Consider the following 26,910-nt stretch of genomic DNA (forward strand, 5'->3'; position numbering starts at 1 on the left):
AAGTAAAATTTAAGTCAGGCTAAACACCTGAAATAAAGGGAACATAGCAATGTTGTGATTTTAAGGATATTCTCCAAGTGCACAATTTTAACATTTCTATTTCTGTGCTTGCTGCAGTGATAGCCTTACTAAGCCTTACTAATTATGTACAGCGCAACACTTGATTTGAACATGTGTTGGTTTAATATTCATTTAAATACCCCCTCCCCCAAAACAATATACAAAAATAAAAAAACAAAAGACATTCACCTAACCTGAACCCTGAACTAAACCTCATGTTTACTTGTTCAGGGGTGTTGGGTTTTTAAATCTATTTTTACTTGCTTATGAGCGTTCATATGCAATAAAATACTAAAGTAGTAAATGTTTAAAAAAAAAAACTTGAGTACAGACGGCTTTGCTTTGGTCGAGCTGAGATGGAAATCCTACAGGTATGCTTTTACATTGTCTCAACAATATATCAGATTGTATTTTTCATAGCAATATCCATGATTGTAGGCAATAACAGCCTAGGATGCTACATTCGGTAGGTTATTATATTTCAAGTGCCAACCATTTTATTAAGAGAGGTGAAAACATGGGTTAATTGTAAGCAGTAATATAATTCAACAAATATTAATTGCATGTTTTCCTGGTGCAGCCCTAACCTCTTCTTGATACTTTATAACACTTCTTGAAAAACCATTCATTAAGCTACTTTCTGACTAAAGAGAAAAATACCTCTAAGCCACATAAACCAGGTTCAGGCTAAATAAATGTTTATAGAATAGGTTATTATGGACATTTGCAAGAAGTATTGTAGCATTTTGCTGTAAAAGAATCATGTGAACATTATCCTGGACAGCTAACTTCGGAGCATGCAAAAAGAGAAACTAGAAGTCTGAATATTTAGATGTTAAGGTAAATGGTTAAGATAAAAAATAATCAGTAAACATTTTACCAGTCTGGAAATTATTAAAAGGTTATGTTGCAGGAACTGTGAACGTCTTTGGCTTTGCATGCTTAGTTGTAACAGAACTGCATGAACATTACAGGGATCCCTTTCTGTGAACTTGTATTGTGGCATTGCTGTCAGATGCTGCTACGCATGTTTATTGTTGCATCTTTGCAAACAATCAAAGTGAAACTATGCACAAAGCAAACACATTTCCACAGCTGGGCTTCAGACAAACACCAGGCTTATCAGCAACAGATCTCACAAACACACAGCGATGTACAGTAAGGTTGAAATCAGGCTGCATTTGCTTTGCTTACTGCCCTTAGGTATACACTTTGGAGTGGGATTATGCAGTTAGCTTCACTAACACCACACTCGTTATGAGCGTATACTGACTCAGTCTGCCACAGTGCCCGGCAGCACATGAACATGCGCATAAAAGCTCTTACAAATGATTATAAGCTCTAGCCAGAAAAGTGACACGCACACAAGTGAACACAACGGAAAGACTTACAAAGTTCCTGACAGCTTGTAATAAAAGCACAAGATCACTTTGCAGCAAGCCATTATTAACACCCACCAGCGGATGAGCTACAGCAGAGAAGTGGTGGTTGTTAAACGTAGTCTAAATGAAGCTGAACCCAGTTTATCTGCAGTGACAGTTCTAGCTGGTGTTTATGTCAGATCACAGTTGTGTCTCCACAAGTGATAATCAGACGGGCCAGCGATGCAAGAAATGTGCACACTTGGAGGGCCAGAAGCACCAGTCATGGTAGTGCTGACCGGGATTTACTCCCCTGATCCCTGACCTGAATCCATGATGACTAACACCTGCATTTGTGTTTAAAAGTGACGACAGCAGTGACAGCGTTTGCCGCATGACGTCCTTTACTTCCCACTCAAGCCAACCATCCAGCCACAACTTATTCTGCAGATTACATGTAGGAGTTTGCAGAGCATCACCATCAATCATGGAGGTTTAGTGAGCGTACAATTATCAGGCAAGTTGTGTTTCTGATGATCATTTTACAATATAACAAATGTAATGGTTTCAGATGATACAACATGTAATGAACTCCAAATATGAGTGATTAAAGGAAACATGAGAGTCAGCATTCTCAAGGAGGATAGCTGAGTGCACAGTTATTAGGCAGCTGTCAAAGTTTTTATGCAAGAAAAAAAACTAAGGAAAAAAAAAGTGTAGTTTCCACCATATTGATTTTGTTCAATGAAATTAATTTCCGTTTATGTGAAACCCTTCAATTTTCTGATTATTTGTTGTGTGCAGTGACACTCATAGGTTACCAAATATAGTTAGAAGAGCTGTACTGTCTTCCCTTTTTTTTTTTAAATCTCACACGTTAAGAAGGTTAAATTAAGAAGGACCTGAGGGGTTTCAACAGGTGTTAAGTCAAGTGAGGGAAACAGCCATGTCATTATTGTGCCAGGCCTTTACTGGCTCCTCGTGGTCAGGTAGCTGGCTGCTTGCAATGGAGGATTGTCTTGTATAAAAACGATGATCCTCCTGAATGCTGCTGACTTTTTACAGTCCTAATGTAGGAACAAAGTATCGTCTAGAAATGGACAGTTGGTCTTAAAGTTAAATGTCATCTTCAGCCCAGAAAAGAAACCCCACCCATAAGCCCATTTCTGGTCCATCAAGACTATTTTATTTCATCCGTCCATGAAACATTAACAAAAAAAATCTGTCTTTGGATATTTTTTTGGCCCAGTCTTGATATTTCATCTTGTTCGGTGCCGGTCTTGTTTCAGTCTCTCTCACCTTGCTCATATCTCTGATCACTGAACACCCCAGAATATTCCAGCACCGGAAAAAATAAAGGGATACATGGTCTATCGAAGTTAGTTTTCATTCTCTTTACAACTTTGTTTTGCATTTGCAAAATTCTTTAGGGATCTTGTAGTAATAGTTTGGCTATTTCAAGAGTGCTGCAGCATTGTGAAAAGTATTTAACAAATCCTTTTTGTTTGTTGGTTCATTCTTTTTGTCCCATTCTGAATGAAGCTGCCTTATTATTGTGCACACTTTGCTATGAACTGTTCACCTCTCTAGGTCTCATCCTTTCTCGGCACATGCAGCATATGCAGGTTGGAGATGTAAAATATGCAAAAGGTAGAAGCAAATGATGAGGTGCTCACCTGCCTGACAGTAATGCACTAAGTGTATGGTGCAACGAATGAACAATTACAGCCAGTGTGATAAAACTCTACTAACCGCCTGGTTCCTGTCAGGTAGCCGGTAGTTGTGGTTCTGAAGCAGCCGGCAGCCGTCTTTCGCCAGCCGCTGGACAGCCTCCAGTCCTAAGCGGCTGGTGAGCTCCTCCCGGGCGCATACGGTCCCCATCCCGCCGCCGCCGCCACTTCCAGTCCCATCCCGCAATGCACACATCCCGCCCAGCTGCAACACAGGAGGCATGAAGACATATCTCAAACCGCAGTCCCAAGACATCCTTAGAGACACTGGGAACGTTTGAGAAGTGGAGGTCAACGCAGATCAATGAGTTTCTCCACAGAGCGTAATCCAGAGCTGATGCAGAGGGAAGTTTGTGTCCATGTAGGAAGGATGAGAAGAAATAGTAATCCTGGGTCTCTCTAGGTTATCTTGTTCTGCCTATTACTCCTGCCTGTCGGTCTGTAATTCTTTCTATTAGTGCCTGTAATTCCTTTTATCTGTTTCACCTCTTTGTGTCAGACTGGCTGCTTTGTGTCAGAGGATCTTGAGGCGAAGAGTGAGTGTGTGTGATTAGTAGTAAGTGGGCGGGAGGGGTGTCTGTAAGAGGAGGTAGCGTGTTGTGTCTGTCTCCTCCCTTCTATACTCAGGACATTGAAAAAAAAACATGAATATCAAAGAATAATGTCTTAACAAGGAAAATGACACACAAATGATTAGAAGGTTTATTTCAAACAGAAGAGCTGAGGGATAGTAGGGGGAACTATTGCTTTTTTCCTTAGTCTGCATGAATTCCCTTGGGTGGAGCTTTGTGTGATGGTTATCACCAGTGGCGGGCAGCTTGGCCGGTTTATTTTCCTTGGCAGAAAGACAGAGGGGCTTGTTTCATTTGGCTGAGAGTCGGGCAACCCTTCCTGTAAGCTCAACTATCCCACGGTACCATGCAGTAGCAGAGGGTAATGCACACACGCTGAATTTGTTTACTTTCTTTACTAGGAACCCCCCCCCCTAATGACAGGTCTTATCTTGTAGAATACCCACGTACACACAGTGATATCACACAACAAGCACAGGCGCTTGTCCCGCTCTGCTTCCTGTAGACCTGCTGTAGACTTCCTGTCCTAGACATATAACACACCCAGATACCCCTGTCTGTGTTCTTGTGGGGTTGTCTTTTGTAGCCGTTTACATCCATCTCCTATTGACTGCTATTGTGTCTTAAGGGTTGTTTTTCCTAAAGAAAACTAAAAGCTTCAACACATTTAAACTAACAAACAAAAGAAACTTTTTAGCTATTTTGCATCTCGAAAGCTTTGGATTCCAAAGTGGTGTCCTTGACATTTTAATTGTCTTGTTGTCCTGCTTATTTATTGATACATAGGTTTGACAGAGTTAATATTCATCCAACAACAACAACAACTACATTCAGAGGCAGTTTTCTACACTCCCAAATGATTTGGGATATCAATGCAACAGCCAGTAAACAGCAAGCATGACTTATGAATTTAAAAAGTATTTGTAGCTAGTCTGTTCTTCTCTAAGAAATATAAAGTGCCTTGCAATAAAAATCCTACCCCTTATACTGTGGCACATTATTTCAATGTATGTTATTGGGCATGCAACAGACAAACACAAAGCAGTACATAATTATGAACTGTAAGGAAATGGATGCAAATAAAAATCTAAATGTGGTGCGTATCGTATTTACTCCCCGTTTTTCATGCAACCCTGAAATAAATGCACATCTGTCTTCAAAAATGACAGAGTCAGAGCGAGAAGAGCCAAGCAAAGAGCACAAACAGCTCAGATGGTTGAAAGAAGCACCTGCTAGATGTCCATAGTTGTAGTCTTTATGAAGAGCTGGTAAGAATGAAGCCATTAAGAGAAAGCCATAACCTCATCTGCTGTTTGCTACGCAGCAAACTAATAAAACAAGGTGTTCTGGTCTGATGACACCAAATTTAACTTTCTGTGTAAAACTAATACTGCATCACCATCAAAGCACCACCTCTATAGTGAAACATGGTGGTGGAAGCATCATGCTATGGGGATGCTTTTGTTCAGCAGGAAAAGGAAAGTAGACCCACATTAGAGGTGGAAGACAGATGGGGCTAAATACAAGCCAATCCTGCTAGAACATTCTGCGGAGTTCTCCTACAATTTTGCATTATTTGTTGTTATAATGCAAAATTATAACAACACCATCCAGGGGAGCGGCTCATCTGCTATTACCCTATAACATAGAAAAGATTCCTGGATCAATGTAATCTTCTGTGTCTCTGCTCTGTCTTCTCTAACTTCCAACCGGTCGAGGAAGATGACTGTTCATACTGAGCCTGGTTCTGCTGGAGGTTCTCCTTCCTGTTAAAGGGGAGTTTTCCTCTCCACTGTCGCTTCATGCTTGCTCAGTATGAGGGATTGCTGCAAAGCCATGGACAATGCAGACGACCGTCCACTGTGGCTCTACGCTTCTTCAGGAGGAGTGAATGCTGCTTGTTAATACTTGATGCAATCTGCTGGGTTTCCTTAGATAGGAAACTTTTCGACCAATCTGTCATGATTATTTGATTGAATTTGACTTTATAAAGTGCTTTGAAATAACGTGTTGTGAATTAGTCCTATATAAATAAAATTGATTTGAGTTAAAAACCTGTAGGAACCTGCAAAGACTGTAGACTGGGTGGAGGTTTACCTTCTAGCATGACAACAACCCTGAGAATGCAGGCAGAGCTACAAAAATGAATTAGATAAAAGTGCATTATGTCAAAATAGCTCAGTCGAAATCCAAAAAGGATTAAAAATCGATGGTTAGAAAAATTGATGATCATGGCTTTTTTCCATCCCACACAACTGATTTTGAGCTACTGAGATACTAATGGAAAGAAACTTGTAACTCTTACTAAAAAAAGCTGAATACAGAGGCACACCACATTCATTTACTATTTAGTTAATTACATTTGTTCAGACATAGCGTGAGTAAGCAACAATTTTGAAATATTTTAATAGTTATTAAAGTAGACAAAAAAGTAGACAGTGGTATTAAGTGTCATTTCTTTTCACTGTCCTAGTAGCAGTGTTGCTAACAACACCACCACAAGATGGTGGTAATGCACCAAGTTGTTTACCACTAATCAGCTTTTTCATGTTGGGCCGGGTGTGTTCACCTCAACCATCAGAGTGGTTCTTCATGTGTTTTGCCTTCACTGTTTTATTAGAGGAGGATGACAAGTTGTAAAATCTGACCACAGCAAGGTACTTTTATTTTCTCTAATCTACTGTGAAGGTAGAAAATGGAACCGTTGTTTGTCAATATTTACTATATAAGTCTTCACCACAGCCATACAGAGCGAGTTTATTTTAATACTGAACAGGAAACAAATCATAAGCAAACAGCAGTAGCTAACATTAACCCTTGATGCAAATTAAGTTTGCATTAGTATTTCTAATTTCTTTCTGATTGATATTTTGTGGCAGTGTTTTAGTTCAGATCCATGGGATCTTGCAAGGTGGCAAATTGGAAATCATGTAAAATGCTAAAAATGTTGCTCCTAATTACAGTTGAGCAGAGATTTAGGGCAGACTTAGACTTAAACCTATTTTTATTCAGCCAGGAAGTTTGTTTCTGATAGGAAATTAAACAGATATCACCCAAAAGATAAGAAAACGTAAAAGGAGTATTAAATTTTATAATGTATGTTTCTATTTGCATTTTAATTTTAAAATGGTATCTCGAAAAATTTTCTATATTACAGGCATCACAATAATCAAACCCCTTACTGTATTTACTGACAAACTTTTTGTATGTTCCCATTGGTATTTTGATGGTTTATCTGTGATGCTGAGCAAGTCTTTGAGGTTGGAAAGTCTCCTCGCCATCACTCTAATCTTTAGGTCCCTCCAAAGATTTTCTATTAGATTCGGGGATTTAACTTGATGGTAATATTACCTCCAGTCACAAATACGCTGGTTAAACTAAACGATATTTCAAACCTGGAATCTGCCGAGGGTACAACAACATTTTGGGCTAAACTGTAAAAACTTTTATAGTTTGTGAATGTTTACATATTGTACAGCAGTAAGTCCTTTACTATTTGCTTTATTCTTTTTTTTCAGAGCTTCTCTTCTTATTCCAGACTGGGTTGCATTTTATTTGATATTACTTAGTTCTCACAATTTAATCATTAAAGTTACTCACACTGCCATTTGAACATTTTAATAACTATTTTCTCTTCTTTTTCCACCTTGACTGCTAAAATTAGTTTATTGAGGGTTTATCTGGTGTTGGGTAGAGTAGGCGCAATTTGGTTTAGATAATGCAAGCTCCTTTGTAATATAATAATAGTTAATTCTAATCGAATAAAAACATTTGTGGCTATAGTCAAAAGGAAATTCATAAACATGAACTTTTAATGTTAACTAGGCTATAAATCACGTAAACTACTGAAATATAAAACACTATATTTTTGATGGGGCTCTTTCCCCCCCTTTCCCTGATGACTATGATGTGATGAGAGAATAAATAATTGATGGAGAGAAAAAGGTTTTGACTGCACAGACATGGGATGAAGAAGCGCTCTGTGCTTCTTCCCTGACCCCGTTTTCTGAGTTCAGCCATGTGTGCACCTCCACATAAATAAAACTTGGACTCAAGTGACCTTTAAAGGAAAGCCAAGTAGTCAGCACCACCAATTCATTTCAAGTATGGTGCAACTTCTATGCAGGTGGTGGCACAGCAGATACTGTTACTGTATTCTGTGTATGTGCAACAGCAATGTATGTAGGAAAGGTGTTCTATATTAGGATACTGCTATTTCCTTGCAATACAGCAGAAAAAGTGAAATAAGCAGCATGAACAAACAAGCAGCAACTACAATTTATAAACGTGTAATGCTGCACATTAATCAGTATTTAATAAATGTTAAAAATAATTATTTATTGACCGAAAAGGCTCTTCTAATTTATAGAGGAAGCACAAACTGTGACAGGAAAGTAAAAGTTAGAGATGCACCAATCATGTCAACTAGAAATCAGAATCGGTTAATCTGTCTGATAAAAACTAATACTATCACCATTTTTGCTTTAGGAATGCACCATCAGGTCATATATTGATTAACTTTGTTGAAGTTTAGTAAAAAGCTTATTAAGCTTAGAATCATATGCTTTAATTTATAAATGTGAACATCTTTTAGTTCCTTTATTTTCTGCTGAATTCAAAACTACTACAGCAGCAAAGAACCTGCAGCACGTTTTTCTTATACATGTATTACAAAAAGAAAAGAAAATCTGATTTGATCAAAATCGGAATCAGCAGGGAAGAGCTTGAAGAAATTGGTATCAGCCAATGAAAGCCTGACCTGAGCATCTCTAGTAAAAATATTTGAAGCATGAGGACTGGGCGTAAATAAATGATTGGGACATTTCGACAGCATACTGCTGTTTGTGTAGGTGTGTATATTACCGGGCTGCTCTCCTCACTGGGGGTGCTAGATTCCTGGCGACCCGTTTCAGTCGTCTCAGAGTCCTGCTCTGATACTGCAACCACACAAAAGAATATTGCAGTATATTATTTATGACATAATTGTATGGTTTCACATTTACTCCCAATCCTAGTAAAAGTGCTTGAAGGAAAAAATCCAACCAGAACCTCACTTACAAGCTTTGCGAGTCTTTCTGGCCAGAGCAGCTGCCAACTCACTTTGTACCTGTTTGAAAAAGGGGGGAAATTAAAAAATATATAAACAATAAAGTAGGTCTGCCTATCATTTTAAGTTAGTTTTAGTGTTGCCACATGTTTATTTGTTTTGTACTTTCATTCTGGGAGGCACTGACCGTAGAAGTAAGCCTCTCCAGGGCTTTCATCTGAAGGATCTCACTACAGATGTCCCTGTTACCTTCAGAGTCTTCCTCTGACCTGAAAGAAACAGACAGAGCTTTATTTGCAACTGTTTAATATTCTGATCAAACAGCCTCAGGTGTTGAAGTCCCCCGCAGACCTGCGTCTGCTACACTGCCCCCTGGCATCCTGTGAGCAGAACTACATCTTACATAATTATGAAAATCTCCTCTGGATATTTGAATCCGTGGACATAAAAAACGCATATGTTAAATATTTTAAATGAACAATAGCAGGCTTTATTTAAAAAAAGATATCCACTTTCTAATGAACTAGTTTAAATGTGCCGCTGTTCCAGATAAATGTGGGAGTGATCCAGTAACACAAAAGCTAAGGGAAAAAGTGCAGTATCACACTTTTGTAAAATTTCCATAAATTTAAATGCAATGATTCTTTGCATTTTTGCACTATTCACCACATGAGTTTCTTAAAAGTATCCTCAGTTAAAATCCTGCACCACATATCAGTCTCTGAAGTTAGTTTCTGGTACTTCTTCACATTTAGCCAAATACCTATTTTTTATTTTATTTATATAGTTCGGTGGATGTAAGTGCAGCAATGCAGCAGCTGTGCGCGTATGTCTTCACAACATACGCGGATGTCTAAATCTTGAGGATTTTCCTAAGCCTGTGTGCATTCATGAATATATTAATGCTTGTCCTAATCAATGTGCATGTCGGCTAGGGAATGTGTTTGGGGTAAATTTTGCATTATTCTAACAGCGAGGATTAGAGGTTTGCATAGAGGGTCTGGTACAGCAGCAGACGGCACCCGAGGCTCCTCATCCAATATGAACTCCAAGAAAACCAAAGCAGGGGTTGATTTTCGATGCATTGCTTCACTCCCCCCGCACACACACACACACACACACACACACACAAAATGTACAACCCTCAAGCGTGCACACATACAGACACAGGCTCAGCAACATTTGCATCCCATTTGGATTGCATCCACACATCCCAGTGTAACTTGTTGTGGAGGAAAGAAAATGAAACCTTGTATGACTTTATGTGTGTGTGTGTTTATGTGTGTACTGTGTGATCTGATAAGGGAAATGATAGATGAAGAAGCCAGGGAGCAGGTGATAACACAATAGCCTTCAGCCTGACACAGCAGCTACAGAGCTCTGGAACAGATACAGACACAGGCAGGTGGATCGCTGGATGCCTAGAAGGAGTGTACAAATACCATATGTTTACTGCCAGTCTTGTACTGTAGGAATAAACGCTGTGTTTTGCTCTAAAACATGGTAAAACAGGGCTATGTGTTCACCATATATGGAAGTCAATTTGCAGATCAAGAAAGAAAAAAAAAATCAAAATCATCAAGCTAAATGTATTCTCTTCGGGATCATTAGGTTTTATTTTCAGCCAGTGCTCAGCTGGTAATTTGGTGACTCACTATGAGCCTGAAGGTACCAGAGATGGAGGTTAAGCACAGTAGGAGGTGTTTCACCAGCCATTAAGCAGCACACAGCAGTGCTGAGGAATAGCATGATCTGTGCCAGCGCCACCTCCTCGTTCAAAGCACATCAAGAGCTTCGTGATGCAAGGAATTCTGTAAATTACCACAAATCATTCTGTGTTTAATTTCCCTATGCAAGAGAAACATACGTGTTTAGTCTTAAGGAAGAGCTGAAAGCTTGGGCTGTGACATAGATAGCATTAAATACTGGAGTAAGATGTTATTATTGTTTGTTTTTTAACAACAGATGACTGACATATGTTGCAGTTGCATTTTGCAGAATCTGACTCTCTGCCCTTTTTCATTTAAAACAGAGGATTGAACTATCTGGGACCAACGTACTACGCAAAGCGAGCAAGAATATTCTTCCTCCCAATCAAAGGTGTCATATTTTAGCTCTTGGCAATTCTGTTCCTCCTGCATTTCATAGAGAGAAAAAGAAACTGCTTATTTACGGATTGTTCACAAATACTTCACCTCACAGTTTACACACATACAGTGTAAGGAGAGTAAGGAAAAAATAAACTACGCCAACCAAGTATTATTCTGTTATATAGTAAGCTTTGAAGGAATGCAACGTTCTTGATTTAATGTGGGATTACATGCAAGGTTACTGTGATTTAAATGACATCATGGGTTCCATAAAACCTCAGTCTTATCAAGAAACTTTAACAAACACAGCTTTCCACTGCAGTTGGCAGAACTTCTAACAATTAAACATTAATGTTGTCTCTCGTTGCACCGTTCCTCTAAAATGCACTTTACACACATATTCCCCCCCAACCCATAAGTGCTTAATTAAAGCTGCATTTAAATTTTCATAGATATCCGACTCAAGAAGCTAGCTTGCGTGAAATGAAATTTCTGAAGAATCTAAGAATAATCCGGAAAATATAAAATACTGGGTGTGACAGGAAACATTTTCTGATGCTAAATTACTTAAAAGTTGTTATATGGAGTTAAAAACAATGACTTAAAATGGTAATGATCAAAACAGTCATGATGCAGAAAAATAACTACCGTATATAAAATGTATATGTTCTTCCTTGGTTTCAGTGAAGCAGCATGGTATGCCTAAAGTCATCTCAGAATATAAATAAACCTTCCCTCCTTAGATAAAAGAATTGGTTAGAGGGAACAATGATTAATAATGAGTGGAAATAACAGTCTGTGACAGAGGAGACAAGGGAAGCATGAGGAGCAATAATGTCTGGCCACAGAATGCCCTGAGAAAACTCTGGTACATCAAATGTTTTGGACCTGCATACTAGTTATGCAAGTCTGTTTTTGTTTTCTGGGGGTTTTTTTTGTTTTTTTTTAGCACAGCTTGAAACAAGCAGCTTTAAAGAGAAAGACAAACCAGGAGGAAAACTGTGAGATGGCTGTCTGCAGAGAAATGGTGTGCCAGCCAAGGATTGAAACGAAGGACTGAAACATTCGATGCTACAGTAAAAAAAGAAAAAAAAATGGAAAACAAGACACAAAGTCATATTTATAGCTATATTTACATCTAGTGGAAATAAGTTATTTTATGTATAAATTTTAATTTAAAGCAAACGGGGGCCAACATAGTGTACATACTGTACCGTTATGAATTATGACGATAACATACATGCAAAATGTTGCTTCTTTAAATTAGTGCAAAATGGTAAATACACTAATGTGTATTTGTTTTAAATCAAGTCCTTGTGTTCACCCTGGTTGAATTCCCCCCCCCCCCCCCCCATTTTGTCATTTTACATCTACAAGCTTCCTGGTATTTTGGACCAACAAAAAGTAGTGCATAAATAAGAAGCTGAAGGAAAAGGCGTTGTTTTCAGTTTTCTTTCTACAAATAAAAATATGAACACTGGGGCTTGCCTTTGTATTCTACCCCCTTGAAACCAATGCCCCTAAATAAAATCTGTGTTTTGAGGGAGGAAAAAGAGAGCAAATGAGAGTATTAATCAGAGAAGAGCCTGATGGTATTTATAGAGGATACAGAGAGATCCCCAGACATAAGAAGCTTCATTTGCCGTTTGCCATAAGCCACGTTGGGGATGCTGCAAACATGCAGAAGTTCATATGAGACCAAAATTATACTTTCTGGTCTGCAAGAAAAACCTGCACATCACCGTGACAACAGCACCCCCACTGTGAAATATGGTGGTGGCAGGTTTATTCTAAAGGGATGCTTTTGTCCAGCGGCTTCAGGGAAGCCGATTAGAGTTCATGGGAAGATGGATGGAAAACCATTCAGAAGCTGAAAAAGACTTGGACGGATATTCACTTTCCAGCAGGACAACAATCCTAAACATACATCACTGGACTCTGTAGTAAGACTTAACTCATGTTGAAAGACACTCTTCAACCAATCTGACTGAGCACAAGGTATTTCCCAGAGAAGAACAGCCCAAAATGTTGGTCTCTACCCATGCAAAGCTGGTAGACTTATGTTAGCGGCAGCAAATTAAAACATATTGAGCCAGCTGGGTTGAATACAAACACACACTACAGTGTGTGAATCTATGTCTGATTTCTTTCCACTTTGCACTAATGTGCTGAGTTTTGTATTGGTTCATTGCCAAGTTGTCCGTGAAGATGGTCTACGTCATGTCTTCAACTGAGGAGTGTTGATGTCTGATTTATTACCCCAGACTCTTAAGTAGCATGTCAAACAAAGGATATCACTAATAATGGTCCTGTAGTGGGCATAAATGGAAGGACTGAAAATGGGTGAAAAGATTAGGAAATTTGAAAGACCTTTAGATTACATGAATATAAAAATCAAGTATTTTAGGACTAAAAATCTTCTGGCTCATTCAAACCAAATTGCAAAGAGGAATGCTTTAAGACTTTTGAACAGCTCTGTATTTGTGAACCTATGAAGATTCCTTGTTTCCTGTAGCGTCTTGCTGTCAGAACAGCACTAGTTAGAAAATTCAGCTGGACATAAGTGGCTCTGATGTTTTCCACTCATTAGTCTGAACCCTGCTGACTTGTGCAAGCAGTGAAATAAAGTAAGTCAGAGTGTGTGTCATTGTATATAAAGTTACTGATACAAAATACAGATGCATGTACGCTGTGATACACGGGTTTTACCTTAAACATGACATTTGAATTCCTCTTGTCAGCTCCTCTGCATGGTGTCTGTACATGCACCCTTTGAAGCTGACGTACAGAAGACTATATTGACGTGTGCGTCACTTCGCTCTCCATGTATTCTTCAGTTTCATTACACACACGGATCTCACTTTATTTCTCTGAGTGACAGATTGAGTTCAGTGGCAGCCTCAGCAGGAACCTCACTTACAGACGCAGCAAAGCAGGGACTCTGAATGACACCACTCAGAGCGTATGAGTGAGAACGCCCTGGAGACCATCTCATGTATGCGAGTGATCACATCGTGTGTCACGTTTTCCATATAAGTGGCCTTCCTCAATACACATGGGTGTGTATGTGCAAATAAATACGCCTCTAAGGAGAGCGAGGATGTAAGACACTGAACGGAGATTAGGCTTCTCACAGGGATTTAAACGACAATCTTTGGCAGTGTGACTTCTATATTCCAAGGACAAAATGCACACACACCAGTAGTGTGACTTACATTTTTCCCTTTTTACCACAAATCAAACTGACAAATGACCTTCGTCACAAATCTACACTTGAAGGTTGTCACTTCAGGCTAGTTTAAAGGAATAATGAGCTTTCCACTTCAGGTCAGAAGAGATTATATAATGTGTTCAGGGCTTCTACATTTTCTTACTCAAATTTCTGCATTTAACAAACTCAGATTTGTTTATTTTGTCATTTGATGTTGAGACATCTTAAAGGGAGCCAAAAAGAGTTACTGTAGATTAACCGAACGTGTTTGCTTTATTGTATGTATGCCTCTGTCACCATGAAAAATCATAGGCTTTATACAAAAAACTCATATTAGGGAAATAGTTTTCTAAAGGTAAATTTATGCAACACATTAGAGGCCTCAGTTTTCTACAAGATAAACTGGTTTTGCTTTGGCTGAATCGTGCATGGGAGCCTTATAGAGCTGTAAAGCTAGCATCTCCTTTGAAGCTTCTTGTTGTAGTTCAAGTAAATGACAATTTTATAAAAAAATTAATTAGTTCAGGAAATATTGTGTCATCTATACTTCATAATCTAATGTTTTTAGAAAGTTAAAATCTGAACTGGCTAACTATAGATTATCAGATTTCTATAAATGTGCAGTAAGCACAGGATTAGCAAGGGGAAACGGCACAGGAGCCACAATGCACATGTAGAAGCAACACGTGGAGCATAAAGTGACAAGACAAAGCTAGGAGTTGGAATGTATGTGCAACAGGCAAAATTTTGTATGTGGGACATTAAGGTGCCGTTTGTTGTCATAAAAATAATGTAACTACATGTTTGTAACTGGAGATTTACTGCATATGGACAGATCAAACCATGACTGAAATATTACACTTATTACAGTCTTTGAAAACACGGTTTATAATATGTGATATGAGGAATCATAGCTTTCCAAAAAATATAACTTTTATTTTGTCTCGTCTTGTTTTTTGTAAACCAGATATCTTGTCCTAAGTCAATTTGTAAGCTTGATGTTCAAAAGGTGTTTCACACACACAGTAGATTAGCAATAACCATCTTGTCCAAAGACATGTCAACATGCAGTATCATTCAGATTGAATAAAAGGCAAAATAACATTCAAACAACGATCGGCTCCAGGTTGATCAAAATAGGGGTTACAGCAACAGATTATATTTCTGTATTTTAGTAACTTTGCTTCCGAGAGTTACATTAATAATAGCTACATTAATTTAAAATCAGTTTGATAGTTAGACAAGTAATGAAGGCAAGTTTAATCACTTGACTCAATAGTTATTATACCTCCAAAACTGTAGAAGCACCTGTGGGTTGCTAGTAAATAAAAACCTGAAACACTGATGACTTTTATGCAAAACTCAATCCGAAAAAAATGTTTTTCAAATCACTAATTTCTGTTTTTTCCCCAGAGTAAGACCAGGAAAATATAAAAAACAAATGTGATACTTTTACAAACTTTGCGAAACTGCATAGGAGCATCAACAACCTTTATAACAGCACAAACATAAGGTCTATTAGGACAGATAAACATGACAAAACTGACCCGTAGATTTATTTATTACTTACGGGCTATTGGCCCCACCACCAGAGCGAAACTGGACATATGGAGCGAGTTGGAGGAGGAGCTTCACAGCCTCTGGCCACTCCGCCTCATTGGCACGAAACTCACAGGAGGCAGAGTCGCACTCTTCAAAACTGAACTGATAGTAAGTGTTGGAGTCTGAAAACACCACCCGCTGGTCCACTGAAAATACATCAATAAAAACAGAAAAACTCACAAACAGGAGCTAGTAAAGTGAGAAAGAAACATTAACTTCCTTTTCATTATTATGGTGACTTTAGTATCAGAAACAGTAAGGTTGGACGATAATTAGAGCATTATTAGCCTATCCAAAAGTATTGATTTAATTATTGTCGTTAAACATTTATACCAATTTGAGGTAAGCTCTGACAATAAAGGTTCAAGCGTTATGTTTGTTTTTGCATTAAGAATCCTATTCCTGCAAAAAAATTCCTAAGATGCAATTCCAGCTATGTAGCTTAAGTTTGTTTTCCCCACAGTAATATTTTGTGTTTAGGAGACTGACCGCAATGAACCTAATTGGACAATATAAAGTACTTCCACAAAGATGGCACAACAACTTGTTTGGTTTATTTACAAATTTGCTGCTATATTCTAAATTAATCTATTTCTCTTTTCTGTTGATTAAAGACTTGTGGACGAAGCTTCAGGACATTAATGTCAGCAAAGTCAAACAAAACTTAACAATATGGGTGTCAAAAGACAGAATCAAGAACCGTAACCCCAAAGAAATATCAATGAGAGGCGTATGCAGCAGAGACAGAGAGACAAAGTAAAGAAATAAGAAAAAGGTAGCCTTTATCAGATATTTAGAAGAATCTATGATACAAGGATGAAGTTTAACACAGAAGCATGATTCTTTCTGTGTGCAGGGTTAGCTAGGCTGTAGCTAGAAAGTTTGCATGGGGCTAAAGGAAGAAAAGGTTTCAGCATGAGTTAAACCGCTGCAGGGAAATTGTTTAAGTAAGGCAGACTTTGATGATAAAAAGAAACATGGGCTGCTGTGGTTATGGGTGAAAAATTGAAATAAAAGAAAGGCTGGCTGGATATTCTGGGGCTATTAAGTCATAGAGAAAAGAGAAATAAGACACTGCCTTCGCTGCTCTACAAGCACACTTTAGGATCAAATTTTAAGTGGAAAGTTCACAGCCTGCTGCATCTCCTGCTCAGACCCCATGAGATCCATGTACCGCAAGGATGATTTCTAACAAAAACTACATGCAGGGGTGTCATGTTGATTGTCTAACCTCACTGGAACTAGGGCGGGACGATGTGGCCAAAACTTCTATCACGATGTATTTCTTTATTTCAGTCGATATATTATAATTACAATATCTATATAAATCTAATAAAAGCCTAAAACAGACTGCAAAGAATGCCCAAAACAGATGCCTGTACAAACTTATATAGTTATTTTTACCATGTTTATAAATCTCCAATAAAGTATTTTAGAAATATTTGCTTTCAAAATACATTTTGGGACATCAGTCAGTGACAAATGCTGTAACCATAGACTTCAACACAGGGATGTCTAAAGTGAGGCCCCTGTGCTGATTTTGTGTGCCCCCCCCCCCCATTGCATTTCAAGAAATATTTGGCCAACAAACACTTTATTATTCATATTTATTACAGACAAGTTAAAATCTTACAGTTAAATGTTGGGTACAACACCAAAAAAAACACCTTTTGTCTTTTATTAACCACACTTTTTCTTTAAATTTCAAATAGGACTACATCTATCCAGTGACTTTAACTCAAACGCAGACTTTGGTGCACTAAAATCTGATTGGAATGTATTTATTAAGATTGGCTAAATACATTATTAAGATTGGCTAATTTGTTTTTTTTTAAATTATCATATTTTGTAGAGCAGGTAAAAAAAATGTTGCAATTGTTTGGGTATGTTATTTTATTTAGTTAATTTTTGGCCCTCGAGCGCTTTTCACTTGACAATTTGGGCCCACGAGCCAAAAAGTTTGGACACTCCTGCTTTAATGTATATTGAAATATCGGAAATGTCATATCACCGTTCTTGATTAAAGTTATATTGTGATATATATTGATATTGATTTATTACCCATCCCTCATTGGAACTTTTTCCTTTAGTTAACAGTTAATGGTTAAAGTATTGAAAGAAAGTAGTTAGATGAAAGCAATGTTAGGTATATATTGGGAACCCTTAAACTGAATTACATTAAGTTAATATTTAGCATCACAAGCCTGGGGTATACAGTTTTTACACATACCTCAATATTTTTTTATTTAAAAACCGTGGTGTGTATTATTAATTTAATGAATTTAAGTGTTGTGAAAGGCACTTGTAAATAACTTTTATTATAGTTCGAAATGATTGTCATCCAACCCTAAAAAGCAGACAAGGGGAGCTAAGATAATTAAATATGTTTTGCAATTAGTGTTTCACCTCAACAACTTTCATCAAGAAGTAATTTACTTATTAATACAGCGTACATCAAGGCAAATTACTAGCTGAGGGTCTAATGGGGATACTGAAGCACGAGGAATACTACATTTTCTGAAACTGAAACATTTTACTTTACTGCCAGGCAAAGTAAAAAGAAAGAAATACAGGACTGGGAAATTTCTGTGATGAATGGTGCAAAAAATGCAAAGTAGACAAAAAATCCAAAGGTGCAAAAAGAGAAATATATGACTGTGTTTATATATTGATTGTTTAACACAGGCAGATGTACATTTGCTGTGATAGACTGGCAAGTTTTCCCCTTTCTTTCACCCAATGACTGCTGGAGAGCCGGGTAAGACAATGGAGGTGCATCTCTGTGCTGGACTGGTTACCTGTCAAGGGTGTACCCCACCTCGCATCCAGTGACCGCTGGAAATAGCCACATCCAATATCTGGCAAATCTAACAGCTATTTACACACATACAGTCATCTTGGGTAAATAATTTGGTGTGATATTTTTTTCATGCAGGTAAAAAAGAAAGCAAATGCAAGGTCTGAAATCTAAATAAATACTCACATACAATGCCTAGCCATGTTTTGTTAATTACAAAGCAAAAAGCACTGGTTCCCAATACTGACAAAATTAAAATACCACTGGAAAACAGTGGGCCTTTGCATCAGACTGATGAACTCTGCCTTAGCAAAAGAGTTCCCCCTTTTCCGTAGAATAATGAAACAATATTGGAGGATGGGGCTTTGATATATGGTGCTATAATTCCTAGTTTCGATGTGAAATATCTGCACTAAATTCAAGCTCATGTGCTGAGCAGGTGAATGAGGCAGCAAATGAAGCTCTCTTTTCTGCTGAAAATAACCGAGTTAAGCACTTGTATCTTTAGAGATGTGCTGATGTCGCTGGTAGGTGCCTATAAATTTGGAAGCACAGTTCTAGCGCGCACGCGCGTGTGTGTGTGTGTGTGTGTGTGTGTGTGTGTGTGTGTGTGTGTGTGTGTGTGTGTGTGTGTGTGTGTGTGTGTGTGTGTGTGTGTGTGTGTGTGTTACCAGACAGCAGGACTCCCAGCTCCAGCAGCACCTGCCAGACACGCGCAGCAGTAGTCCGACAGCGTACGTACACGCACTGCTCACACAGCCACTGCACCAGCTCTACTCCCACATAGCTACGCCTGTTAAGACCAGGGAGGACCATATCATGTCATGATGTGCACACACTTCATTGCAAAAAGGCTAATTATTCTTTAAATCAATATCCATTGATTATTCATTAGTTCTGTGTAAGGATTATTCCTCAGAAACAGTGAATGCTTTCCTTACGCTTCCCCATGAAACTTTCTCTGTGTCTGTGTATTTACAGTTCCAGTATGTAATTAGTGATCATTTGCTTTGTTTTTAAGGGTGTAGATTCTCTGCATGTATGTATAATCCCATAAACTGAAAGCATTCGCCAAACAGTGGTGCTCCACATCTGCATTCCTCTTTGTTCGTTGTCCTGCATGAACAACCCGACTGACCAATTAAAATGGGGCCCTCCCGTGACCGGTGAGTCGGTCTAACTGCTTCGCTGAACTCATCGATTCAGCTCTGCATGTGAACAGGCTAGAGACCAGCATTACCGTATGATTCTGGCCAGGTGTATCTTGTCTTTGGCCGGGTACGGTCCATGAGAGAGGAAGGCATTCCTCACGGATCGACCGGCACAGGGAAAACTCTGGGAGCAAGACTGAAACAAACACACAAAATCAGCAAACATATTTCTTTTAAACAAACTGAATGCTAAAAATGTAAAAGGATAAAACAAGAGCTGCAGAATTTGTTAAACCGCCAATTATTTACAGATGGACATTATATTGTAGGAAGCTAAAGTGGTTACATGCCATTGTCATTGACCGGCTCACAAGGACAGCTCGATTCCGTCCTCCCTGAGGAATTAAGCATCGACTATGTCTACAAACTCTGCAATGCTCCTACTGTCGATGCCGTCGTAAACACACCTGTATTTCAATTAAACCATTTGCGTGGCTGATGCTTCTGTTTTGCTGGGTGACATGGACCAAAAATAATATCTCAGTATTTTTAGGCTGAATGTCGATATATGATATTTATCTCAATATGATTTTTTTTCATAATTATAAAAAGGCATCTCTGAATAAAAGGCAACAATTTTTAGATTAACTTTATTGTCCCAAAGGAAATTTGATTTGGGCACAGACTCTGGCTGCTACATAGTCCAAACTATACATCACACTGCATTCACACATAAAACACTACTATAAAATTCTATTATAAGACAATAAATAGATACATAAATTAACCAACAGCTGTAGAAAAATATGAGAAACAGCAGAAAAACACCTACTGTAATATATAAAAGTATCATTCTAACACAATATAGACCATCTCGATATAAACAATATAGTCTCATCTTATATCTCAATATTTAAAAAATCTTCATATATTGCATTAGACCCCTCAAGATGGACTCTGGCACCAAAAGGTTAGCAGCAGCTCCTGTAAGTCCTTAGAGGGGAGGCATGCATGAATCAACATGGATCAACATGGATGGCAGGACCCAAGGTTTCCCAGCTGAAAATTGTTGTCTACTTTGGTGATAGAGCCTGCAGGGGTACCCAGACGAGTCTGCAGCTCCACCTGCGACAACCTGCACTGCACTGCTTTGCTACAGTTTTCTATTAAAACAATCAATCAGACCTCTTGGCCAGCCTTCTGCTCCCCCATGTATTAATGAGTTACTGGTTCCATTATTTCCTTGAACCACTTTGATCGATATTCACCACAGACTAGAAACACCCCAAAAGAGCAGCAACTTTGGAGATGCTCTGACCCAGTTGTCTAACCACTGCAATTTGGACCTAGTCAAATTGGCTCAAAACAGTACGCCACATTTCCTGTTCGTCTTTCGGTTTCTAAAGAATAATTATATCCTGATCATATACCAAATGGATTTCTGAGCAAAAACCATAGAAGTCATGCATATTGGCAAGACTTAGTTAACTAATAATAAGTAAACTCTACTGGACTGGAATCTGCATAGAAGCAGAGGTTTGATTGTTTGCTGGTCTGGAATACTGTCTGCCAATAAAATAAACCAGACAAACATCAACATCAGTAGTTTTCCATTCAGACTAGACACAGGGACTACTCCATCTGAAGCTCACTGATCTACAGGATGAGAAATTATTCACAAGTAAAAAAAACAAGCTGCCAGTCTTTCTGGAATGGAAATGCCAAGTTCACAATGAGGTCATCCAATGCTGTGCACAAAGACTTCACATAAAAAAAAAAAAAATTGAATCAACAAGCCTCAGTTGGCAAATTAAATATAAATGTTACTGGCTGCAAAAAGTGAAAAAGTCACAATAGCTTTGCATGTTTGTAAAAATTGCCAGAACTAGAAAGCCTTTTCTCTCTGAAAAGAAGACAGTTCACAACATTGCATCTTGACCAACGATAATACTTCATAGCAAATATCATTTGGCCGATGCACACGGCAATGTGCACTGCTTGACTTTAAGGCACACTGTCATGTTTGCAAAAAAAATCTCAAACTCTGATTTAGGAGAACAAAATCGTTATGGCACAGTTGCAACAATGACTTGAAACTCTCTCTCGCAAACTATAAATAATACACAGAAACCTGGGAAATAAAAAAAATGTTAAAAGATCCTGTTAGTTACCTAACAGCAAACATTTTTTTTGTGTGCATGGGGGGAAGTTATTATCAAATTTAATGTTCACATAATTTTCAAACAAACTTTTAAATAATTTCATTATTTGGCAAACTCATTCTTCATATGCTTGCCTGAGAAATGGATTCAAGTTTTATCCCTTTAGGTTAAACCTTCAATGATGAGGGGAAATAATATACAATAAATATTTGAGCTCATTATTGCACTGATCAAAATACTTCCGAAGCCACGTTGCAGTGAAGCATGATAAAAATGAGACCTGTTTGAACGTAGGAGGTGAAACTAACTTGGACAACGCTGAAAGAAATATCCCCACTGATGTCACCTGTGTATGAATAAACACTTTATCGTGCTTCACAGCAAAAACTAAAAAGGGGTTGATGTCATGTATATGTTCCCGCGTGCCTGCTTCTCACCTTGTGTACTGCAGATCCAGTGCTCGGTCCAGGTATAGTGTCAGGTGATTGCTGTTGAAACAAAAGACAATCCATCAGAGCCAACTCACACACCATATAAAGCGCACACACACACACACACACGCACACACACGATAAACACACTAAACAAACATGAGTCTGAGAGGGACTGGTTTTGTTATTCTGAAAACATTAGTCAGGCTTGTTTGAACTCACCGCAGAGGCAAGCACAGCTGATCCACACTTCAATGCTTTCATGCACACCTGTTGCCATGACACACTTTTATCAAACGTGATCGTATGATATAAAGAGCATTGGGAGAGATGCGCCGAAAATGAAACCAAACAAGTCCAAAAACATATACACGTGAATTCACTCATCATCAATAAAAGGCAACTATCAGTGCACTCATCACCTGGAAACAGGAAACCCACAACAAATATCTTCACACCTAAAACCACCAACCCTTGCCCCCCAGGTGTATCCACCCCTCCTCTGCCTCCCCCATCAGGAAACAAACCCTTAATCTTTATGGATCATTGTGGAGCCACAGCAGGAAGATGAGTGTGGACGCGGAGCGGAAAGACTGGTTATAAACCAGATTAACAATGATCACAAGTGTTAGTTTAATAAAGGGGGAGATGACTCAACATGAAGGGTTTTACAACAATGAAAGAATACCGCAACACTGTGCAATAATTTGATATCATTTACCCTTCTTAATCTAAACTAATTATTTTCTTTACAGGATGTTGTTGATGTAGTTTGGAGAACAAAAAGAAAGAAACACAGACCAAGGATTTATTATGATACATGTCTGTTGTAAAATTATAACAGTCATATGTTTATGATGCAGTTTTCTGCAATAAAACATGAATGTAGATGTGCATATAAGGAAATGTATCACAGAAAATGTTTAAAACCTGATGGAAAATGAAGATATAAAATAGCCTGGCCAAGAAAAACAGAAAAGAAAAAGAAAATTTAGAACTAAAACCTTATTCACTTCGATTTATAAAGAACACAACATTTCCTCACTGTTTCAGGTTGTACTGGTTTACTTTATCAAGCAGCAGCAAAAGAGTCCAAGAGCAACCGAATGAAAGACATTAATAGGTGGCGAAATCTCCATAAACAGAAGCACCATTGTAAACCAGACAGAAATTGGTCGCATATTAATCTTCACACCGACACACCTTCAATCCCCACAGGTATCATAAAGGTATTCACACCTCTTATAGTAGGTCAAGCACTTTGTTTTCTTCTTGTATAAAACTAAATCACACATGCACAGGTTATCAGGTGTATTTATGGCAGTCTGAGTCCTCAGGTATGTCAAATCGTAATCTCTATATAGCTGATAAAAGACAATAAAAACACTGAACTAAAACAGTGAGTGTCGGCATTGTTTTTAAGTACTGTTGAAAAGTTTGATTGTGTTATGGAACATTGAATAGGTGGTCAATCAGAGTAAGTAAGAAAGTCCAGTGTTTACACCAAAGTGAGCGAGTCTCTAGCAAAAGACACATAGGTGTGACTTGCTTGGTGGTAGAAATGTTATGAGTAACGTTAAACTTTCTTAGAGCTTTCTTAGGATCTAAGTTTCTGAGAACTTTGTGAGAACATGTTTTAATTGAGAAACTTGAACGGAGTATGGCTTATTGTGGCAACATTAAATGACATTCTCTTCAGAATCTAAGCAGTGCTGCCAACAGAGACTTGAAGAACAAAATTTGGCAACTTTATACAGAGTTGCCAGCCAAAACTTCTCCTAAGGACAGAATGCTGTTTGTTGGTGTGTGTACAGATTTGTTCAACCTATTGTTCAACCTATTTGTTCAACCTTTTACTATTTTGAACCCTTATAAATGTAATTGTAGCCAAAGTAGCAGTGCAGACACTGTCTTTAAAGGCATAAGCCATGGATTAAGTCATCTTACATTAGATTTAAAGTATTCTCCATTTTCATGCAGCGTCAACCTTATTATGGTTTGATGTTTTAACTTTTAGTTCAAATTCCACCTTTTGCTTTCCAACAATCTAAGTGTGAACTTTAAAAGTGGTTCTTGTGAAGTGGGACCTTGCACAACATTAAATGTAAACACATTTCAACGAGGCATGGTCTGGTAGGGAATGATACAGGGTAAAAGCTGTGGGATTGTTTAACTGTATCACAGTAAGCAATCTATAAAAAAAATTAACAAAGTCCGAATGATCCATTCATTCTCTATATTAATTGTACGGTCATGGGGGTCTGGTGCCTATCTGCAGGGGCCAGTGGGCGAGGGGCAGGGAACATCCTGGACAGGTTGCCAGTCCATCACAGGGCAACACAAACACACAGGACAACCATACAGGCAAATAATCATATGTAAGCACAATTTAGAGTAACTAAAAGTAACGTATTCAGACTGTGGGAATACCCAGAAAAACTAATGCATGTATGGGGAGAACATGCAAACTCAATGCAAAAAGACATGAGGCTGGAATTCCAACCCAGGACCTTCTTTGCTGCAAGGCAGCAGTACAGCCATTTACAATCTCATCTACAAAATGTATGTTTTGTTTGGATTTGCATTTTAAAGGAAAAAATATGTAATACAATCTGTCAAATTATGGCTGCTTCAATTGGTTTCTTCCCAGAATATTTTACCTTTTTGTCCTTCTGCTCCTTATAACGTAATACAAGTAAAAAGGAGATACTATATCTTTTTGTTAGAGGCAAGGTAAAAAACACGTGAGAGCCAATCACCTGCAGTGCTCGTCAAATGCTGGGGAGAGGAACTGCGATACTCTAAAACCTTCAGCTGGTTAAAACTCTGCTCAATGTGAAACTTTATCTGTCGTCACATCAAAAACATTTTAACCATAGCAACCGCATGTTGAATAGTTTTAACAGAGTGGAAACTAATTGTTAAAAATCTTGGTATACCTTGATTCTAAAAACGAGTTTATTTAATCCTCTAACAGACAAAACAGAAAGTTCAAATTTGCCAAAACATTCGCTCTAAGAATTGTACGACTGCCATCCCATAATTTATTATTTTTGCCAAATGACTTAAAATGAAGCCTTTTGACCTTCTTCATAAATACCTTGTCAGGATAAAAATTATCAAATAATTTACAGGTAGTGAGCAGATTTTAAATCCTGCTCACTACCAGCTAAAAACTTGACAATTAACATAGCATATGCAGTAATTTTTGACTTTAAAAACATCCCAACATGACAGATGATCAAAATCGAACCATTTCCTCATGCCCATATGCCTCAGGTAAATATTGCCTACAGGTAAAAAAAAAAAAATTATCAGAATGAACCACATAAAAAAATACCTCCTTATAATGTTGTAGAATATTAACAGACATGGCTGGAGCGAAGGGGCTAAAATGGGTATGTGCACAGTCCGTTTGGGCTAATGTCAGCTAGACAAAAAGAATCCACACGCTGTAAGCGCATTAGGGTGGCGATCACGTTTCCAGTTGAGTTTATTGGACAGAGACAGATAAGCAGCTCCGGCAGTAAGAGTTTAACAGGTTTGGGAGCTGAGTCAGTGAAACGTGAACACTGATAGGGTTATCGGTGGGGAGTCTCCTCTAGTGATTGTTGCTGCCTTTTTACTGTTAATACCCACCGACAAAAAGACCCGAAAACAATGGCAAACAGGTGCAGGTAGATTAAAAAGAGCAAATAAAAAGCACCTTAGTAAACATTAATGATGAATATTGATATTGTCTAGTTGATGTCTTCTGCTAACAGCAATAATGTTTGTTTGTACAAATTTCTTTACATTTGCAATAACACTTACTTTCTGTTTGCACTTAAGTCTTTAGTTCTCAATTGATGGATGGAAGTTTAGTCTATGTTGTAATACTTACATTTACCTTGAATTGTTATTTTTTGTATTTATTTTTGCCTTATGATAAAGCTTCAGGGCTGCACAGTGGCGCAGTGGTTAGCGCTGTTGCCTTGCAGCAAGAAGGTCCTGGGTTCGAGTACACCCCTGGGTCTTTCTGCATGGAGTTTGCATGTTCTCCCTGTGCATGCGTGGGTTCTCTCCGGGTACTCCGGCTTCCTCCCACAGACCAAAAACATGACTGTTAGGTTAATTGGCTTCTCCAAATTATCCTTAGGTGTGAATGGTTGTTTGTCCTGTTTGTCTCTGTGTTGCCCTGCGACAGACTGGCGACCTGTCCAGGGTGTACCCCGCCTCTCGCCCAGTGAACGCTGGAGATAGGCACCAGCACCCCCCGCGACCCCATGAGGGATAAAGCGGTTTGGAAAATGGATGGATGGATGGATGGATAAAGCTTCATATCATGAGATATGCTTATTCTTTCCCTCTGTTTTGCCTGTTCTGCACCACAACAACACGTTGAATTCCTTGTGTAAAAATAGCTGGTCAATAAACCAGATCCTTATGCTGATGAAGAAATAAAAATGAGCTGAAATGCAGGAGAGTTGACAAAAGTAAAAAAATGGCTAAACAATTCACAACAGTCTATGAATAAATAGACTGTGTGGATATCTGAATGACAGATGGAGAGGAGGAGAGATGAGGAAGTGAGAAGCAGAAAAGCCGTTGTAATTATGAAGGAAGAGTGAGAAAGACAAAGATGAAGAGGGCAAGAGTTGTTCAGCAGAGGATTCGAGTTGCAGGGAAATGAGACGGAGAGATGATTAGAGGGATG

The 26,910-nt window shown here is 38.4% G+C and overlaps 1 protein-coding gene across 1 annotated transcript in view; it reads right to left on the reverse strand.

Moving 5' to 3' along the window:
• rapgef5a (Rap guanine nucleotide exchange factor (GEF) 5a) overlaps nt 1–26,910 on the reverse strand; it is a 57,048-nt gene that overhangs the window by 18,989 nt on the left and 11,149 nt on the right. Inside the window, exons 2-9 of the mRNA XM_012878905.3 lie at nt 22,221–22,271; nt 19,711–19,817; nt 19,142–19,263; nt 15,642–15,819; nt 8,958–9,039; nt 8,782–8,830; nt 8,587–8,660; nt 3,174–3,356 (exon numbers count right to left, since the gene is read on the reverse strand). Of these exons, the coding sequence (XP_012734359.1) occupies nt 3,174–3,356; nt 8,587–8,660; nt 8,782–8,830; nt 8,958–9,039; nt 15,642–15,819; nt 19,142–19,263; nt 19,711–19,817; nt 22,221–22,271 (846 nt within the window). The remainder of the gene's footprint in view (nt 1–3,173; nt 3,357–8,586; nt 8,661–8,781; nt 8,831–8,957; nt 9,040–15,641; nt 15,820–19,141; nt 19,264–19,710; nt 19,818–22,220; nt 22,272–26,910) is intronic.

Source organism: Fundulus heteroclitus, chromosome 13 (genome assembly GCF_011125445.2).
Source record: "Fundulus heteroclitus isolate FHET01 chromosome 13, MU-UCD_Fhet_4.1, whole genome shotgun sequence".
Taxonomy (NCBI): Eukaryota; Metazoa; Chordata; class Actinopteri; order Cyprinodontiformes; family Fundulidae; genus Fundulus; species Fundulus heteroclitus.